This window comes from Seriola dumerili, unplaced genomic scaffold (assembly GCF_002260705.1).
Source record: "Seriola dumerili isolate Sdu_G_001 unplaced genomic scaffold, Sdu_1.0 BDQW01000002.1, whole genome shotgun sequence".
Taxonomy (NCBI): Eukaryota; Metazoa; Chordata; class Actinopteri; order Carangiformes; family Carangidae; genus Seriola; species Seriola dumerili.
Genome location: NW_019174257.1, coordinates 10,618,405 through 10,639,182, shown reverse-complemented (window position 1 = coordinate 10,639,182; position 20,778 = coordinate 10,618,405). Strand labels below are relative to the sequence as shown.

The 20,778-nt window shown below is 40.3% G+C and overlaps 2 protein-coding genes across 2 annotated transcripts in view; both read left to right on the top strand.

Annotated features, from left to right (window-relative positions):
• The window catches only part of LOC111237166 (glypican-1-like), a 42,590-nt gene extending 34,367 nt beyond the window's left edge, over positions 1–8,223 (top strand). The window contains exons 7-12 of the mRNA XM_022766186.1: positions 837–1,002; positions 2,254–2,384; positions 3,206–3,343; positions 3,926–4,056; positions 6,200–6,375; positions 6,767–8,223. Coding sequence (XP_022621907.1) covers positions 837–1,002; positions 2,254–2,384; positions 3,206–3,343; positions 3,926–4,056; positions 6,200–6,375; positions 6,767–6,948 — 924 coding nt within the window. The 3' untranslated portion in view covers positions 6,949–8,223. The remainder of the gene's footprint in view (positions 1–836; positions 1,003–2,253; positions 2,385–3,205; positions 3,344–3,925; positions 4,057–6,199; positions 6,376–6,766) is intronic.
• A 4,001-nt stretch (positions 8,224–12,224) lies between these two features.
• Positions 12,225–20,778, top strand: part of LOC111237075 (ephrin type-B receptor 1-like) — an 82,109-nt gene continuing 73,555 nt past the window's right edge. Inside the window, exon 1 of the mRNA XM_022766073.1 lies at positions 12,225–12,285. Coding sequence (XP_022621794.1) covers positions 12,225–12,285 — 61 coding nt within the window. The remainder of the gene's footprint in view (positions 12,286–20,778) is intronic.

Here is a 20,778-nt window from a genome sequence, read left to right as displayed (position 1 = left end):
ACAGCTCACAAATACAGCACTTTATATCAGAGCTAACAATTTTGTCCACTGTGTAGCTGTGTTTTAATAATGTGAATGTGTTTTTCTTGCAGTTCCAGGCTCGCATGAGTTCCCATTCATTTCCAATTGTTGTAAAAATGAAGAGCGCATTGAGTTGGGGTGATCCATCACAGTGAACATCTAGTCTGCATTTATTGTTGTTAGAACTACATTATTGTTATTGAGTGCAGACTTTTTAAATTAATCAGCACGTCACCACACAAAGATAAAGTAACACTGACACAAATCAATGCAGACTTGATGTTGACAGTGATGGATTGCACATAGGGAAGAACAATGCATCCAAATATCTTAAACTCTGCAGTATACATTTAAAAATGGTCAACAAAGGTGTTGTTATGGTCCTCAACTGCCTTGGTTTGAGTATCTCCCCATCAGATCCGTGAGGGGAAGTGGTAAAATAACTCCACTGTGGAACTGGACACCTCTCATGACTTACGTACAAAGGTGTACGTGTAGTGCCGAAGGTGTAACAGAAACCATGTACTGTTAAAACACTAACAAGGAGAGCTATCACTGCCTTCTTGTTCAGGCTGTCACCTATGATGTTACAATACCGCCCTCTATGGTTTTGTCTTTTCCCAGAGATATTTGTGCCCTCATGGAGTAAATCCCCTATTGAAAAGGAAAGAAGAAGGGCTAAACAGCCAATTTGGAGAACAAACTTTTGAACTTACGATCATCATAATTGACTGTGAATATATATATTTAAATGTTCTTCTTTCACTGCCGGTTCTCTGTTTTCTGATGCTAACTCTCCTGTCCGCATACACCAGGTTTCCCTGAGTCCAGAGTGTATGAAGGCTCTCATGAAGCTGGTTTATTGCCCTCACTGTCGTGGCATGGCCTCGGTCAAACCCTGCTCTAACTACTGCTCCAATGTCATGAAGGGCTGCCTGGCCAACCAAGCCGACCTGAACCCGGAGTGGCAAAACCTCATAGGTGAGATTCAGACAGTGAAGTAGGAAATGGTAGAGTAAATCTAGAGATAATCCAGATGTTTATTAGTCCGAGTGGATCCCTGGAACAGACATCGAGCCTCATCCAAGAACCACTCATACGAATAGATTTGTTATTATGCTGCACGTATGAATGATTCATGAAAATCTGTGGCGCATACCAATTTTCTCTTAGGTATGAATGAACTGTACAAGTGGTCCAGCTCTGTTGTACCAGTCATGTCTTTATCCACGGGGGAAAAACATACAAGATTTAAGAATTATAATGACTTAATCGACATTCATGTAGAAATGAACTGAGATATAAAAAAATAAATAACTAAACAAACTAATATATATTAAAATATATATAGATATATATTGTGTTCATCATATCATCAGGAACTTACAGTAGTTGTATTTGTAGTAGGCAAATTCTTCCACTCCAACAGTCTAACATCCCATCTCGTATCTCTGTGACCGTCACGTTACCACCTTTCATATCATCTAACTAAAATGTAGCGTGAACTGTTCCCTCTTTGTTTCTCTGTGGTGTAAAGGTCATTTTTCTGTTTACATTTTTGTGAATGAAACCTGCTCACAACCAGAGCTGAGCGCGCAGCCTTATGTGGCAATTTTAGGGGCGTTGATTATGCTAATGATTAATCTCACAGTCGCACCTCCTCATGAACAGATGGTGTTCATCAGGCGGAAACAAACAATTTACTACATGTTTGTCCAGTTAATAGGACAAAGTAAGAGTGATTGAGGATAAGAATACTAAAATGTTCTTGCATGAGGCCCGCTGAGCGTGGGTTATGATCTTATGTAGACCAAATAAAAATGCAACTGCAGGTGAAAAGATTAGTATAGACATGAATAACCAAACATGCATTTTCCATATCTGACAACATGATTGATAAAAAGCTTTGATCCTCAGTTAAGTTGAGGCTGAGATAGTGTGAGAAATGTATGCTTCATCTTCAGGTATCATGCGCCACAAGGTCTTTGAATTACTGTGATATTATTTAAACTACTGGTTTTGGTTTCAATATTAATTATTATAATAATAATAAGACATAATAAGAAATAACACTGGTGACTTAAGACTGTTGTATGAAATCATACAATGAACAGTTTATTTAGTTGCTTGGGGACAAATCAAGTTTTGTTCCCAGAAAAACAAAGCCCCAAACAGGGTTTGTCTTGGTCGGAGTTCATCAGAAAATCTCCTTTCCCTCCTTCATCTGTTCAGACACTATGATCCAGGTGGTGTCCAGTTTCAGCACAGAGCCCAGTCTCGACGTGGTTCTCTCCTCCATCCCTGCTCGAATCTATGAGGCTGTTCACTACCAGCAGCAAAACATGGATACGTTTACAGCAAAAGTAAGACGTCTCAGTTTGTGTCTTTACTTATTCTGATTGCTTGCAAACACCCAAGCAAATTTCCCAGTGAGAATTTAATCTCCAGTAAGACGTCAGCTCATGCTTATGTCTGCAGTCCTGCACCCGTCAAATTATTTGTCGAACTCATCACCTCTTTATCAGTTTGTTAGTTGAATTTGATTCCAAGGTCAAAGATCATTAAGTAATACGCAAAATCGTCGAGGGACAGAATTATTATTCTTGAGAAGCGCTTACCGTGAGGATACCGGAGATGGAGCTCAACAATGTGCTCATTTGGAGTCAACCTTTCAGCTCAGTCGCTAGGCTCCCATAGTTTACCAGATGTCCTTTTACTGTGTGTACAGTATATGTCGATGTCCGTTACTGGACAAGTACTTAGTACAGCCATAAACAATCTCAGCCTTGTTTTCTGTTATTGCACTTGTAGTTTATTTTCAGTCTGTGTCAGTTTACACATTAAATCAAATGTAAATCAAGTGTTGCAGTCACAATGTAACTGATATGAATGTTTCATCCTTAAATACTTGTGTGGATGTGGGATAAAACAAAGCACCTCAAACAAGGCAACCATCAAGGCACATACTGTATCCCAACATCCTTATAGTTTGAAACGGTTGTCTATGGCGACACCTAGTGGATGGTTTCAGCACTCACACATACAGACCAGTGAATCCTAGAGCTGTATTTTAGATTGTAAAGTGGTTAAACTTTTCAAAATCACAACTCACATTCACAGCTTCTAGTACATATGTGTTGATCTTTAACTGCGCATCTGTGTGTCTGCATGTGTGTGTGTATAGGTGTACCAGATGTGTGGAACTCCAGGTGAACCAGGGACAGGAAGTCCTGCCCTTCATGAGCAGAGGAGGAAGAGTGGCTCCCTGACCGCCTCAGAATACAAACCCTCCCCGACTGCTGGACTCAGACTGGAGATGCAGGTGTGTACGTGTACATGTATAATACTGTGCAGAGGTTTTAGGCACTAAAAGAAAAGTGAGGATGCTTTGAAAAATAATGATATGAACAGTTTTTATTTCTTGTATAAAGAACAGTAAGCAGGAAAAACCCGAATCTATGAATCTGATCTACCGATCAGATACCTCACTGATGGTACAGTGCAATCGAAAATAATCTAAATTCCTGGTTGTTTGCATCAAGACATCCCAGGTTATTATTGTGTGTCAGAATCTGCATCAGCTTTTAGGTACAGGAAGACACATAGACATACAGAAAACATAGAGATACTGTACTGTGGTATGTGAGGGCCTTTATCAGGGCTATCCATGTGTTCCACTGATAAGGTTTAAAGAAGTTATTCATGATTTACATTAATTTGATGTACTACAGGTTTCCTGATGCTGTTTACATATTGAAAAAGTATTAAATGTGATTAAAACATATTACAACTTGTTTTGGATTCTAAGTCCAACCTGGAGGATTTGGGATGTGACTTGTGACGTGAGAATCACCTGTGAATTACAAAACAATTTTCTCTCAAATCTGGGTATTTCCGTCCTCAGGTATCAGACCTCTCCAGTAAGCTGAGGGAGATGCGACAGTACTGGACCCAGCTGCCCATGGCACTTTGCAGCAAACTGGCAGCAGGAGGTGCCAGTCAGGATAAATGCTGGAATGGCATTACCAAAGCCAGGTGAGGAAATCCCCACATCAGAGATCTGTCCATCAAGTCTTCACACAGCCAGTGGAATATAACCAACTGCATTTAAATTCACCTCATATCCAGACCATGTTTAGATGTAATTTAACTAGACTATATTTATCCCCAACATTAAAATGTTTTTTGTTTTGTTTTGCTTTGCCAAACACATGAATGAATGTCTCCTTTGTTGCTTATATACAAGTCCATACATTCAGTCTTGGATTTTATCCCCTACATTTATAGGAAGGATGTTAGATGAGGTTCCTACAACCAAGTGAAGTACTCATTCTTCCATCCTCCACTATTAACATAGTGTGAGTAAAACCCTTTCAAGGCCTGAAATCTGTTCCGCTCAAGGTGCATAAATGCAGCACAGAAACATTTACAAAATGTGTCAACATTTAAAAGCTAAAGGAGGTTTCTGAATAGCAGAGAAAAAAGGGAAAAGGAGAAGAGACAACTTGCTTACAGTAAAGTTGCTATGATACAGGCTGGTTTTCTGCTTCCTGAAGGCCATATCCTTTGTGTCTTAACAACGGAGACAACAAGCTGTTTCTTCTCAGACAAGCTGAGAGAACAGTGGTGTACAGAAATTTATTCTGCGGCCTTAGGAGTTGGCATTTCTTCCACACGGAAATCCACATCCTGCAACACAAGCATTCATGGCTGCACAAACTCACACCCCCATTGATTTTTTTTTAACCTCCTCCCCTTAATCCAAGTATAAATTGTTTATAGAACAATTTGATGCCATGTTGATATGTGTACATGTCTGCACTCACACCACACATCCATTCAAGTGTTTGGATTACAGCCAAGGGATGAGATTTATCCTGAGCAGAGCACTCAGAAATATATGACAGTCAAGAGGTTTGAATTACAGATATATGTGTGTGTGTGTGTGTGTGTGTGTGTGCGTGTGTGCGTGTGTGCATGTGTGCGTGTACAGAGAGAGAGAAATATGAGAGAAGCCATGAAATTTAAATGAATCACTGACTGCGTGTGACAGATTAAGGAAATATGAAATTTTTGTGGCAGTGGGTGAATTATTACTGTGATGAACGGTTCGAAAACCTACAGCGACATCTAGTGGATCTCCAGAGAGCTCAATAAATGTCAAACACAAAATTACAACGCCGATAAATTCTTCTTGAGTGGAATATGGAATACAGGCTTGGAGTATGGACTTTAAATAGGGCTATTTAACATTTTAAGAAGTTTCGAGAACATAAATTAAATCCCACCTCTAAGCAAATGGTGTGTGTGTCTGTGTGCAGCGTGAGTTCTTGTACCTTTATATTAGTGAGGACCAGAAGTTTTAAACCCTGGGTGAGAACATTTTTGATCAGTCCTAACTTATTCAAACATGGTTTTAGGATTAAGTGTTGTATTGTGTAGTATTGGGTTTAGTTTATAGTATCGTATATCTACTTTCAGTGGAATTGACTGATATCAAGACAATATGATGATATCATGTTATTGTTTTACAAAATTATGTTGTCCAAATCAATCATTCAAAACAGAATAAATGGCATTATTACATAGAAGTGTTTCTGACATGAATAAGGTGGACAAAATAATAGAAACAGCTCACAGTATAATGCAAAACGAGCTGCAAAATGACATTTGGATCAGCACGTCTCTCTAAAACAGTTTCAACACAACATTATAACTTTCATGAAGGGAGGATTTATTGGAGGACTGTTTTATTAAACTGCATTAGATTTAGTGAGCTGTACCTAATAAACTGCCAACTGAGTGTATAGTTGTGATGGCTAAGGTTAGGTTAGATTTAGGGGCTAGGTGAGGCATTTTGTCCATGAGGTTTTACACTAATACTAAAATACATTTGTGTGTGTGTGTGTGTGTGTCTTTGCTTGTAGACGTCAGACCACGTCAGTCTATCTGCTTACCAGGCGCTGTCAGCACAAAATGCCACATTGAATTTACACAATATGGCACAGCTGTGCAGATTTATTGACTGAGTGCATGCATGTGTTTGTAAGTAAAGAAATATTTGAACAGAGCCTCGCCTCAAACGAATCGCCCTCTCATTTACCGGATCTCGTCCCTTACACCCATTCTGAAGTTCTCACCACATATCCCTCCCCCATCCCTTCTCTCCTCCAAACAGATATCTCCCAGAGGTGATGGGTGACGGCTTGGCCAGTCAGATCAACAACCCAGAAGTGGAGCTTGACATCACAAAGCCAGACATGACGATCCGGCAGCAGATCATGCAACTCAAAATTATGAGCAACAGGCTGAAAAATGCATTGGATGGCAACGATGTGGACTTCCAGGATGCAAGTGGGTCTTTTTCTAATATTTGTACTTTTGAAAGCACTTTCCAGTGTTAAGATTTTATGAATGAGGCACCTTGACCTTAATCTGCATGACGCTATTTAATGGTCTGATTATCTGTGTTAAACCAGAGTTGGGAACTGAGGAGCAAATACTCCCACCTAGTGACTAGTAAACTTAATTAAAGCATTGATTCCATTCATGAAGGTCAAATTGTTGCCTCTCAGTAATTTCTCAATAATTGCCACTTAGAAGTTGAAAAGTGGGACCTTTTAGGGGCAACTGAAGGTGATGTCTTTCTTAAAAAAAAAAAAAAAATCATGTTCTTTTAATTAGATTTTTGAAAATAAAGTAATCAATAATTTCCCTTTCTGCCTCTCTCTCATGACCTCCCTAGGTGACGACATCAGCGGCTCAGGAAGCGGGATGTGTGTAGGTGGACAGTGTAGTCGGAGCAGACCGGGATTGTACGCCTACTCGCCAGACAACAACCGAGTTAGAGGCGCAGCCACGTCCCAAACCTGCCTCTGTAGCCTCCCGCTCCTGCTCCCATTGGTCATCCTGCTGCTTCAGCGATGATGGACCGCTGCTGCTGCTGCCTCCAGTCAGACTCTGATGTCTACAGCAGGGCTGAACCTTGGGACAGACAAAAAAAAAAGGGGGTTTGGTGGGGGGAAGATTGGAAAGTAACTTTGCCAAAAAATTGAAAAAGACATTTTGGGGAGTAAATGGACAAGATTTTCTTTGACCGAGAGGAGCAAAAATTGACAGTGACAATACTCTTTGTTTTGTTTTGCTCAGTCTTAATATGTCTTAGTGTGAGTGTGATTCAGTTTGTTGAGCTGGTTTCAGTGGATTCTTGGGATGAGGATTATGAGAGAAGAAGAAGATGAAGAAGACAAAGAGAATGATGACCTTACAGTGATGAAGATGATGAGGATATTGATAATGATTTATTGACTTTCTATCAGGTCCATTTAGCTCCAGCGTCCAGTCAGCAGGTGGCACAGCTCAGTGAAAAAAATGCTTAGTGCCCCGATGTGTGGTGCGTTCAACAACACTTTTTTATTTTACTTTATTTTTTAACTCGAGGTTGTCTACCTTTACAAACATTGTGTAAGCTGTAAATGTTTGTGTACATTAGCTAAAAGACTGGCACCATATTCAGCCATGAATGTACAGTATAATACTATATTGGCAATGAATCCCCCATAATCTGTGATGTAGTTGTCCAGATGTTTTTGGTGTGTGTTGGCATAAACAGATACATTCAGTATGATTCGTCTGAAATACTATTGCAGATAAATTATCACACTCCTGAAATGTATGAGATGTTGTGATTGCAAGATTTTACCTCACTTTGACTCTATACCCAACCATTTCAAAAAGAAAAAGGAAACAACCACTTTTTTAACAACTCATCACCTTTGTAAAGAAATAATCCGTCTCATCAAAGCACAGACTAGCAGTTTCGTTAAGTCCTTTGAAATTACATCGGACATTTGTGACATCACTCTCACCAGGTTTTGTAACTGCAAAATATTAAAAAAAAAAAAAAGCAATCACTATAAAAAAAAGATAAGGTTTTCAGTTTTTGTACATACGGTACAGGAGATTTGCAGAATATTGACAACATGTGTACGTTAGCCTGGTGATACATCACTGACTCGGCATGCCTCTTTTTCAGTCTACACTACTATACTGGTACATATGGGACTTCTAATTCACACAAATGGCAGACCTCTTGCACACACATTTACACACACTGGGGTTGTGTATTAAGCTGATTTTTATTCATGAGTGTATTGAATCTCACATTTCATTCATTAAACTCTGTTTGAGTGTTGCAGTGGATTTTGCCATGGACCGTTTGATTTGGTTATTATTCATTTACGTCTAATAAAGAAATAGTTCAACAGTTTGGCAATATACAGTTATTCTTGCCAAGACTTATATGAGAAGCTCACAAACACTCTCATATCTGTTTGCTATGTATGAAGCTAGAGCCAACAGTCCATTAGCTTAATATAAAGGCTGGAAACAGCTACCTTAGTGAAAAGGTAACAAAATCCGCCTTCCAGCACGTCTAAAACGCAATAATTAACATGCTGTTATATCTTGTAAAGCTCCAGATAAAAAAACAAAACAAAAAAAACACAGAATAAACAAACAAGACATAATGTGAGAATGAGTGAGATGCTGGTAGGGAGATGTTAAATATATTTGTTACGTCATACCATGATCATGGTATCAGTCTCCTCATCTGACATTCAGCAAGAAAGCAAATAAGCATATTTCCCAAATTGTCAAACTATTGCTAAAGGCTACGTCTCCTTTAAAGGCCTTTCTCTTCCTCTCAGCTTGAAGTCATCTGATACAGCTTTTCATCTGCGCGTACAGGCTTTCATCTATAAAGTACCAACTGTACTCTTTACACTGTCTCTGACTGATGCTCTATGGCTACCAGATTTAGTCATGACTCACTCCCTCCTGTTTCCCCTGCAGGGCCAAGTGGGACTACTCACTATGTGCCACACCCACTCATAGATATCACTCCTTCCCACGTAAGAACATCGAATCCAGGAGGATTTTGCACATTTTCTCCTAAAAGACTCAACTTGCTAGATACACTGCAACTATAAATAAACATTTAGCTCTTTGTAACAGGCACTGACAAGCTGGGGGAAAACGAGGCCACACATTGTGTGTGGGGATGACAATCCTGCACCAGTCAGGGGGTTTGGAGTTAATGAATGATTTATTTTCCTGATGCTGATGTTTAAAATCTGATACAAGAGAATGAAACTGAGCAGGAGATGCGCGCGCACACACACACACACACACACACACACACACACACACACATGCAGGTCCACAGAGAAATTTCTATTTTTGAAAAGTCTTGAACGTTTCAGTGCACAGGGCTCACATTTCATTTCTCAACAACTGCCTGTGACCTGATTTGAACGTTTGTTTCAACTGACCATTGTCCACATCATGTGTCTTTCCTGAACTGTCTTGTTCTATGATTGTGAATGATATGGAAGTTAAGGCAGAATTTGAACCGAACTTTTACTGAGAGCTGGGAGGACACAGTTGATTTTTATTTGGCCGTGTACAGACATAAAGAAGACGTATCAATGCTCAACACTGTGTCTGAACTGTCTGTCCATGATCACGTCCAAGTTACTCACCATTTTAAATCCCTCAAGTTAGGTCTGCCATTGAACAAAAGGCTCCACAACTCTTGTTGCACAAATTGAAGAGAATCTCTGGAGACAGTTTAAACATAATTGTTGTGCTTATGTTGCAACCAGCAAGCCTGTAATCGATTTTTGGGTCTCCACCTGTGGTTTAAAATTGACAAACTCGGTGCTAAACGTGTTTTCTTGCAAATTTCAAATGGTTCCGACTGCTGGCTTTAAGATAAGAAGCGTCTCTCTTTGTCTGCTCTTTCACTTACACACAGACATACACAACTCTTCAAAACACTGGTCAATGTGTCTCAGGATGCAGTAGCCACTGGTTAAAGGTAGGCCTAATTGTTGTAGTGGTACATCGTGCAGTATCATAAAAGCTGTTGACAAGTGAGATGTCACATTGTGAGACTGCGATGGCCTTTGAAGGCTGGGAAATACAATGTCACAGCAATGATCTGTACTGTGTCAAGTGGCTGAGCAGCTTTTTCTCTTTGTACACACAGTGCCAGAGACAGGGAGCTGCGGAAGATGAAGGAGATGAGGAACAGGACAAAAACTTCAAGAGTAAATTGACCTGAGGCCATTAGGGGCTGAAAGGTGTCGAAGTTTTAATGCTGCACTTTGTCAATAAAACTTTTAGGTCGCAGAGGGCCAAAAAACCTTTTTACTCTTCCTGTTCACCCATTGTTCCACAATATTGTTGTGTATCTACATTAAAGAGAGATTCTGCTTGTTTAATAGTTACACCTGAATAATCATTAACCTCAACTTTAAAACAGTATGGCTGTCCCACAGTGTAAAAAAATCTTTGAGTCCAAATCACCTCAAGGTCTCACAATCAATGGAATGGTGTAGAAGGGCGAAGGTTGGTCATGTAGTTTAGGAAGTGACTTAATGAACAGTTCTGCACAGCCACACAAGTGTCTATGCTGGGAATTAGTCAGTAAGTCAGTCAGTAAGGTTCATGTGCCAACAAGAGTAGTAAAGGTTAGTGTTGTCCCGCTCAGACAACAAAACAAACAGGAGAGTGAGGGAACTGTAATTCTAATTCGTTAAAAGACGGGAAAACACCTGTGTGGGTGAACTGAGTGTTACTTAAGTGTTACTTCACCCTCTTCATCCAGTGTAGTTGTCACTTTTCTGTTGAAACTGCAATGTCTAAACTGTGTATGTGGCTGTTTTCATGTCCCAGATTAAGGAGAACAGACACATCCGTTATTACTTGGTGTCAGAGACAGTTCAAGGATAATTTAACTTATTTCCAGGATATCAAGGTGATGTTTCCTCATCTCACTTAGAACTTGTGTTGTCTGGGATGTCTCATACATAGTTTTTACTACATAGTTCTTAGGTGGATCTTGTTTTTTGGTATGTGCGGATTCTCTTTTGTACTTCTGGCCCCCAGCGGGCTTTCACCAGTGGTGGTCAATCAATCACTTAAAACTTCTTCAGAGTGATGATAATATACTGAAGGCTTGGTGTGTTCGATCGGCATCTTTTTGTATTTTCATATATTCATATTTATTCAACAGGATTTTTTTTTATGAGCAAGGTCAGTGTGCTTTCTTTAATAAAGCCTCTCATTGAGACCACCTGCTGGGAGCTAAAAGTCCCACCATATAAGGACATTAGCCTCTCCTGATTGGCTGACAAGCAGGTGTACAGGTGCACCTAATTAAGTGCTCCTTGAGTTGAGGCCAGATTCTGCTCTGCTTTGACAAATGTTTGGGTCAGAAAGGTTGGAGCAACATGCGTTTGCTGACACCTGTTGCTTCATCTGCAAAGGTAAGGCATTTCTTGTCATTTTCCAAAGGTAGAGTTTTGTAATTTCACCAAAATTGAGACACATCTCACAACTTCTCTCCAATACACAATCCTCTGTGGTTGTGACTGAGGTTATTTCTGATTTTTTTTTTTTTTAAAACAAACAAAAAAACATTACCATGATCTTTTTAAAATAGTTTTTTTAGGAAGTACCATATTTTGCTCTGTGTGTCTGTCACATGCACTGAAAAGAAACAAAGCAACCACCCTAATGAAGGGAAGATTAAAGCACGGTGTACTGGAAAGAGTTGTGTGACATCTTTTATTTTGATAAACTTAGCATTGAAGCTCACAACTGTTCTTCAACCTACTGCGACTGTGTCGTCAAAAGTCAGAAAAATGTGTAGTAATTTGCTAAAAGCATGTCATCATAATGAGGAACAAGACATTCATAACTGTACATTTCCCTGAGGGGACCAGGATCAGCTGCCCTTTATTAAGTGAGTCTGGGTGCTGTACTGCTTTATGACCACTGGGTGTCACTGTCCCGTCACGGAGCCACCATGCCGGGGCGGTTGAGACCTGACTATTGGGCACAAAGCACAGGTCAGGTGGAAAAGAACGGGTGATTGGTTTACAAGCCGCCATGCTCTCTCCTGATTGGATAGAAAGGTGTGAGGAGGATGAGAGGAGAGAGAGAGAGAGAGAGAGCGAGATCCACCAGCAGTCTAACCGCTTCAGTCCCCGCTGACTCTGCCGGTGCAGCACACATACACAAACACCCAGAGGACTGAGATGTGACTGTACATCGGAGGAATACAGCGTGTCTCTGTGGGGATTTTCTCTGTCAGCTGGATAATGGGAGAGGACAGGCGGGGAGTCATCTTGGCCATGCCGGCCACTTGGGTTGCGGTGCTTCTCTGTGTGATTACTCCGGTGTATGCAGTGGAAGGTAGGTGGGCAAAGAGGGGGCTTTTATTTTTTATTTTTTCCCAGTGCTCAGATGGTGCAGGGTGAAGCCTTGAGTTAATTTATGCACGAACTGTGGAGAGAGAAGGAGGGTGCAAAAGCCGTCCTGTCAACTGACCTGTTTATTAGAGTCTAACACCTCTGTTATATTAACTTTGTGCAGACCTCTTAATTCCTCTCCACAGAAACTTATGTTGTGATATTTGTGTGACATCCCTCTACAATGTATTACAGGTTATTAGGTAAAGTTTTTCACTTTGTCAGAGTGACTTGTCTGCGTTTGAAGGGTTTAAATGAGGGTTGATTGGCTTTCAGCGGTGGAATTTACGTCGGGACAGGGACGCTGCTGTGCTGTATTGGAGGTTAAAGACACTGCCAGTTATTGCTCACACATCACTGTGCAAATACGAAAAACAAATGAAATAAAAAAAAGAAAAGCAATCTGCGTGCTTTGCAAGTTATATAATATTCCACTATGCGTTTCCAAAATGTTATTTATTGTTCTACCAAGCATGATGATAATGTTTATTTTAATTAAATTTTTGTATTCATATCATTTTAGAGGCTTAAATTATATCAAGTTGCTCACCCATAGCCCTGTTGCACAAGCTATCTAATGTCCTGTGATATGAATATACTGTATCATATTTTGTTTGTGTGCTGTTGGTGTGAAACCTGACTGTCTCTCCCTCAGTGCACTGTTGTGGCTCCATTGTGCTCACCTGGAGCAGCAAACTGAATCATAATTATAGCTTGCAGGTACTCAGTGACTTCTTGTAGCTGTTACCACCTCCCCTACTGCTCCTTCCTTCACCACCATCACCTCCTGCTGTGCCGCCCCACCCCCCACCCCACCCACTTGAAGCATCATCTTCCCCCATGCTCCTTTCCAAACATCAGCTTCTGGCTCTCTTGCTGCACCTCTCCAAGTATGGCCTCCTCCCATTTCTCCCAAAGCATCACCTACCTACAACTCTGCTGCTCCTCCCTGAGCATCCCTCACTGCTGTTGCTGCTGCTCCTTCCCAAGCATCATCAAACATGTTGCTCATCCTCCTTCTCCCCAAAGCATCACCTGCTGCTCCTTCTGTTACTTCTCCTAACGCTGCTGCTCCTCTCCCAGCATCAACATTTGCTCCTCTTCCTGCTCCTTTTTCTCAAACATGACCTCCTTCTGCTTCATCTTCTACTACACCCCAAGCATATCTTACTGCTTTTTCATTTTCCTCTCTCCAAGCACCTCTCCACCTGTTCCTCTCTGAACACCACCTGCCTCTTATGCTGCACCGCTCAAAGTCTGACCTCGTGTTATTCATCCCAAAACATCATCTAATGATGGTCCTGCTGCTCCTCTCACAAAATTGAGCCCACTGCGCAGCTGCTGAAGCTCCTCAAACATCACCCTTTTCTCCCAGAGCTTTTTCTCCCCAAACATCACTTTTCGTTGCTGCTGCTAATTCTCCTCTATCACCTCCTCTTCCTCCTGTTGCTTCTCCAGCCATCTCCTACAGCCACTTCACCTCTCCAAGCATCTAATTATACTCCTGCTGCTCTTCCTTAAGGCCCCTCCTCCTGCACAGCCTTCTCAAGCACGACATCCTACTCCTCCCCAAGTACCACCTGCTGCTTCTACCTCCTCACCCCCCCCCCCCGCCACTCCTGCGCCTCCTCAAGATCCCCTTCATCTGCTTCTCTCATATCCACCGCCATTCATGATACATCTCCTGAGTCTTCACACGTCTCCTCCTCTCCTGCTTGTTCCTCCTGACACGCCTCCTCCATTTCCCTCTGTTGCAGCATCTCCTATCATCCTCCACTCCCATGTCCTCTATCGCTTCTCCTCTTGCTCCTGCTGTCCCTTGTGGAGGCGCTAGATTAGTCTACTGCTGTGTTTTAATGGTGCGTGTAATGACATGCTCCGTAGTGAGTCTCCCCCATTATGAGACATGTAAATGTGTTGAATGGCAGGTCTATTTTGATTAAACAGAAACGCTGTGTGTGTGTGTGTGTGTGTGGGTGTGGGGGTGGGAGGGAGACAGAAAGGTAGAAGGTTAAGATAGAGAGGACAGACAAATAGGTACAGTGTGGGTGGTGGGTTGTTTTGTGGTCACGGTGGCCTTTTCATGGTAAGTAGGTGCTTAATGAACTGCTGCATAAGCTGATCTGAGTCTGTTGATGTAAAATATACTCACTGCTGACAGTCCCTGTTATCTCTGCTCTGTGTACACTTGTCCTCTGTAAACTTTCAGACTTTTTTTTTTTTAGAGCCCAGCTGACACATCAGCTGTCCAAAGAATCTGCATTTTAGAAGCTAGAACCACAATTTTTGTCAGGAAATTAAATAATGATTAAAACTGTTGGTGATTATTTTTCTGTGCACCAACTAATTGATCAACTAATCATTTCAGCGCTAATCTGTTGACATAAGTATGTTATGGTCGGGAAAAGCTTCCCTGCAGCTGCCATTACTGTCCTGAGAGGAAGATGAATTAGCTGAGACATGCTATCTTAGCTCTAGTCAAAAATTCATTATATGTTCATTATACAGGCTCAAGTGAAAAGTTTATCATTGTCAAGTATTGTGCTGCAACAAACTAATATCTTTATCAATGAATCTGATTTATCTGATTTGTGTTGTCCTTAACGATTGATATTGACAATTTAATTTTCTGTGAAGTTCAGTATGAAGTGTAGAGCTGCAACGATTAGTCTATCGACAGAAAATTAGTCTGCAACTATTTTAACAATTGGATGGATTTTGTGCTTTATTTTGTCATAAATGGGAGTTAACTGAATATCTTTGGGTTGTGAACTGATGGTCTGATAAAACACAGAATATGAAGACATTACCTTGGACTGTGAGAAATCAAAACATTTTATACTATTTTCGACAAAATGATGAACTGAGAGGATAATCAACAGGTGATTTGATAATGAAAGTTACTGAGTTACTTGGCCAAAACACATTTAGGAGTTCCTTTACAAATATTATGTACAAAAAAAAAAAAAAAAAAAAAATTTGGCAAATACATTCATTGGGCAATCCCAGCACAGGGCTGACATATAGAGACAAACAACCATTCACGCTCACATTCACACCTACTGGCAATTTAGAGTTAACCCGACCTACATGTCTTTGGCGTGTGGGAGGAAGCCGGAGTACCAGGAGGAAACCCACGCAGGCACAAGGAGAACATGCAAACTCCACACAGAAAGACCCTGACTGGCAGGTTCAAACTTTCAACTACAAACCTTCTTGCTGTGAGGCGACAGTGCTAACCACTGCACTGCCCTGCTTGACCAACTGATCATTATAAAGTTATTAATCCCAAATAACAATATCTACATCCGCTTCATAAATCAGTCAGTCAGGCTCTTGTGTTTATCTATCGCTCTGTCTCCATGTGTTTTTTCTCTGCATCTTGAAGTGTTTTTTTTTCCCCCAACCCTGCTGATTGTTGTGTATGAAGTGAGTACTTTGATAGATTTGAAATGTCTTTGTCTCGATCTTATCTGTTGTTTACAAAGGCATCCATAAGCAGCTTTTTGAAAGCGTAAACTCAGGCAGCCTTTGCAGATTTGCAGAAGAGCAGGCATGCAGGAAAAAATTTATAGTTTAGAAACAAAAGTCTAAGGGGTGTGTTATTCTGGCTAGAGCTGTTTGCTGTCATGTACACAGCCTGAAATTGCTGCAATTGTTCAATGACCTTTACTTTCCCTCAGGAGTTGGACCTATTCAGAGAGCCCAGAATGCAGTACAGTAATCCAGCATTTGACCCTGTTATTTTGAAAGTCAATGCAAACCCTGACCCAGCGGATATTGTTGGGTATAAGTGCTACATATCCCGCAAACAAGCCTTGGGAGGGGTGGCAAAGTCATCTGTGTCTGAAACAAATGCGCAGTCAGCAGCAGGCTCTGTCACTGAGATTGCTGATTTGTGTCAGTGTTGAGTGTCGAAGGGTCGAGGAGTTAATTTCTTTTCGACTTTTTCATGCAGGAGCTGCTGGTTGGAGCCTAATTTAGAAATCCTGAATCAGTGCATCGCTGCTTTCACGCTTCCACACAGGCAAGGATACATGTAAAGTGTGCACTGTACATACGATTACACTACACATATTATGCTCCTACATGTAAACTATTTCAGTCCTTTTCCCTGGAGCCTGAGCACATACGTGCTGTGCACCATCTGTCATCTTGTGGAAATGCTAAAGGTTAAACATCGTAGATCCTCTTTTAGATGCTGGTACGAACATGACGAGCTGTAATTTGTGACTTTGTTTAGTATGAGTGTGTTTGTGTGTGCGCACGTGAGCAACAAATGATGAACAAATGATCTCCTCGGGGAAAACCTATCATGCACTTATCGGGAAGAGATATGCAGATGACACACACACACACACACACACACACACACACACACTGTACCCTTCACCATGCTCTGCCAGCTCATGTTTTAAAGATGTGGTTTCTATATTCATCTGTTGACAGGTTATCAATGTGACAGACAGATAGTTGAACTGGGGGAAAGTAGGAGCTTGGAAGAAGATCCTTCACACCAGTCCTGAGGCTTTTACTCCAGTGTATCCAAGTCTATTTTTCCTCAGGGCCCCCCGCCAGTATTAAATATTTATTTCCACACAGCATTCAGATTGTTTCAGAATAAATTTGGTTTTCTTCTTCTGCAAGGTATTTGGAACCTGTGGGAATATTTACCTTTTGCCGTGAGACTCAGTCCTGGGTTTTGGTGCTGTATTTCCCATGGCGATTTGGGCATCAAGAGGCAATTTCAGATCAGTCAGTCCGTTATTAGACACTGTGCTTCTCTATACCTACAGGCTATCAGACTTCACTATCACATTTTTCCGCAGTTCAGGAAGTCATTCCTAACAAAACACGCCCAATCTTTCCTGAGATGTGATTAATAAGTTACATTAGTGTGAAAATACATCCCTAACTCTGAATCTTCACACCCTGGCTGTGAATTTTCACACAACTCAACAATCCCACTCTTATATTCAAGGAAGAACTTGTTGGTCCACTGAATCAGTCTTAGATGAGTCATGTCAATTACTGTGGAAAAATATCAGTTTTTAATGCATACTTTTGGCAGCATTTACATACCAGGTGTTTGGGTCACAATGTACATCCCATTCTGCTGATTACAGATGCAGTCTGTACGACATGTTCTGAAATTGTTTTTAGTCTAGATGTGTTTGCCAGAGTGGTTTTCATGTCTTTTGGGACAAGTCCAAGTCAAGTCTCAAGCCTTCATTAGCAAATTACAAGTTGAGATCCAAGTCTTTAAGTTTCTGAATGCTGCCCATTAAAGTGATGCAGCATTTTAACATCTTACTGTGTTGATAATTGAAGTTGAAGTTTCATTATTGACCTTTGCAATAGTACTAAGAGACAAAAAATCCATCTACTGATGCGGACCGAAAGAAATGACTAAAAGATTTCCAGTAAGTGGACCTTGAGCTAAGAGGTTTTAGGGTTAGGGTTTTCCTTTCACAAAGCATAATGATTCGCTCATTTGTTTAATGCTGTGAGTTGAGTTTTTACTGTTAAAATTTAAGTCCAACTCCAGAATCTTGTGATTTAAGTTCTATTTGAGTCTGTAAGAGTCACGTCTACAGAAAAATCTGTAGCGTACAGTAGGACTGTACCTAAACAGAGGTTTTTGTTTTTATGTTTTTGAGGGCAATGTATGGCTTCTTTTATTTCAATTGGCTTCTTTTATTTGATAGTTGAAAGTACAGAGATGAGAGAGAGAGGACATGAGACAGAAAGAGAAAATGGTTGGATGCAGACCAGGGACGTAAGCCTGAAACAATTAGCAAATTTATCGACGAATTGATCAGTGCTCTGGTTCCAGCTTTTCCAATGTGAGGATTTTCTTCTTAGTCTTACATCATAAATCAAACTCCTGTGCTTTTTGGACTGTTGGTCAAAACAAAGAAATTAAGCAGTTAAAAGACGTCACATTGAGCTCTGGGAATGTGAATTTTTCACTTTTTTTTTTTTTTTTTTTTTTTTTTTTTTTGACATTTCATGGACTGAACTATTAATTAATTAATCATGAAATGAATAGAGAATGTATATGGCATGTAGTAAACCTTAAGCTTGACATGGAAAAGTGACCAAGTCCGTGCGGGTGACTGGCCTCTGATGGGGAATATACTGCAAGCTGTACACATCTGTGAATAAGAGTATAAGACAAGTGGTCAACTCTGCTGTGTACAACCTGCTCACTGACTATACCATTTATATCAACAACAACAGTCAATCAGCATCTAAACCACCTTCATTACAGACAACATTTAACTACAATCACTACTCTTCCTCCACAGCTGCCATCGCTGACATGTTTAAAAAAGCATAAATTGGTTTTAGCTGCAGAGAGAAGCAGAAGGCTTGCACATTATAAAGCACTTCACCACCCATACTCCTCAGGTTATTTGCATAACAAACCAGTCTAAATAGATTATATTTCCTGATATGAAACTATAATTGATACTGTTAGAGAACAGAGCACTGGTGGGCATAAAGGGAATGAAAGAATCCTTTGTTTTCGCCTAAAATTCTCCTTTTCCTTTCACTAGGGTCCATTATACAGTCACTTCAACTAATTTGCAGCTCAAAGAGTCACATCAATACGCCGCTATGTTAGACAGACAGCAATGGCATGCTCCTTGAGTTGTTCTGTCTTCTGTATTGATTATCTTTTTCAACATGCAAGGTAAGCGATAGCATCAATTACCCTTTGTTTTTGGCAAAGGCAAAATCATTTCTCTCCCCTCTTGCGGTAGACCTCACCAATAAAAAACACCTCCATTTATCTTGACCTCAGGCCTCTGACTGACTCAACACACCGGCCTAAGAGCGGAAACACAGGAGGAATGAGTGAATCTGAAATATGCATTTACTGCTTCTAAATGCAAATGAGGCATTAGGGGGAAGAAGAGATTGCACCAGATTGCAGGACTTTCCTTACAGACTGATGGCACAGCAGCATCACACCACTTCAGAAACAGGGTGCTACATTCATATTCTTGTGCAAGTCTGGCACAATATACAACATTTTAGTAAGTTTTTTTTTACATTAATGGCACAGTTATAAAGAATTATTGGTTTAAGTGGGATTGGAATTGAGTGTAAAAGCATATTTTGTGATCAGGTTAGGGGTTGCAACTAATAATCATTTTCATTATCAATTATTCTGGCAGTTGTTTGTAGGTACTGATGCTAATACTATCTGACAAATTGATTAGTTTATAATAAACTGAAAAATGCTCATGCGTTCCCCAAGAGCCCAAGGTGACACCTTCAGACTTGTTTTGTTTCTAAATCCCAAAAATATTCAAATTATAGTGGTTCAAAACAGCAAAGAGCAGAAAAGAGAAGCTGGAAACAGTGAATGTTGCTAGATAAATGTCTTAAATGATTAATCAGTGATCAAAATAGTTGCTGATTAATTGACTTGTTTCAGGTGCAGTTTATATTTAGTGTACAGTATGTGTTTGATTGTTTTAATACTTTTCTCTCAAATTAACAGATCAAAATATTTGCAAATTAATTTTTCTTTTGATCAACTCACATTAATCAGTTAATTGGCAGTGTTCTATTCTATTCTATTCTATTCTATTCTATTCTATTCTTCCTGCTGTATGCTGCAAACTGCTGCTCTGAGCTGTAGACCTTTATAGCTCAGCATATGATTGAACATAATGGCCCATTATTTATTTGCTGGTTGAGAGTGGGCCCTTTGCCAGCCTCTTCAGGGTTCCTGCTGTGGGCATATGGTCTCCCAGATAGCCATGCTGGATATTAAGGACTGTGACACTGTTGGAGCAAAAGAAAAGAGGGGAGGGGACACAATGGGTGAGACAATGCGCATTACTGATTTTTGCCTCACCTTGAAAAGGTTGTGGAGGAAAAAGTGCCTCTTCAGGAATTTTAATCAGTTTACATTTGAAAGTTGTGTTATGTTAAACTAATCTCACAATGCATCAAGGGAGGAATGATGCAGGATAGGAATACGGCTATCACAGCTAACAATCATTTTTATTACTGATTAATGTCTCTGTGACTTTTACATTTAACTGATTCATCATTTAGTCTGTTAATCTATTGCCTATATCAAAAATAGGGAATAAATGACCATCACAATATCCCAGAGCCCAAGATTATATCTTAAAATACCTTGTTTCACCCAACCAACAGTCAATGAGACGATTCATTTACTATTATATAAAACAGGAAAAGGCAATAAATAGATAAATAAAATAAATAAAGCTAAAAACGAATGACATTGCCTTAAGATGTCAGTGTTAGGTGCCAATTACAGAGTGTTAGCATGCTAACATGCTAAACAAAGACTGTGAACATGGTCAACATTATATCTGCTTAACATCAGATGTATTTTTGGGCATTTGCTAATGAAAAGCACGAAATACAAACTAATAGTTGTTAGTGT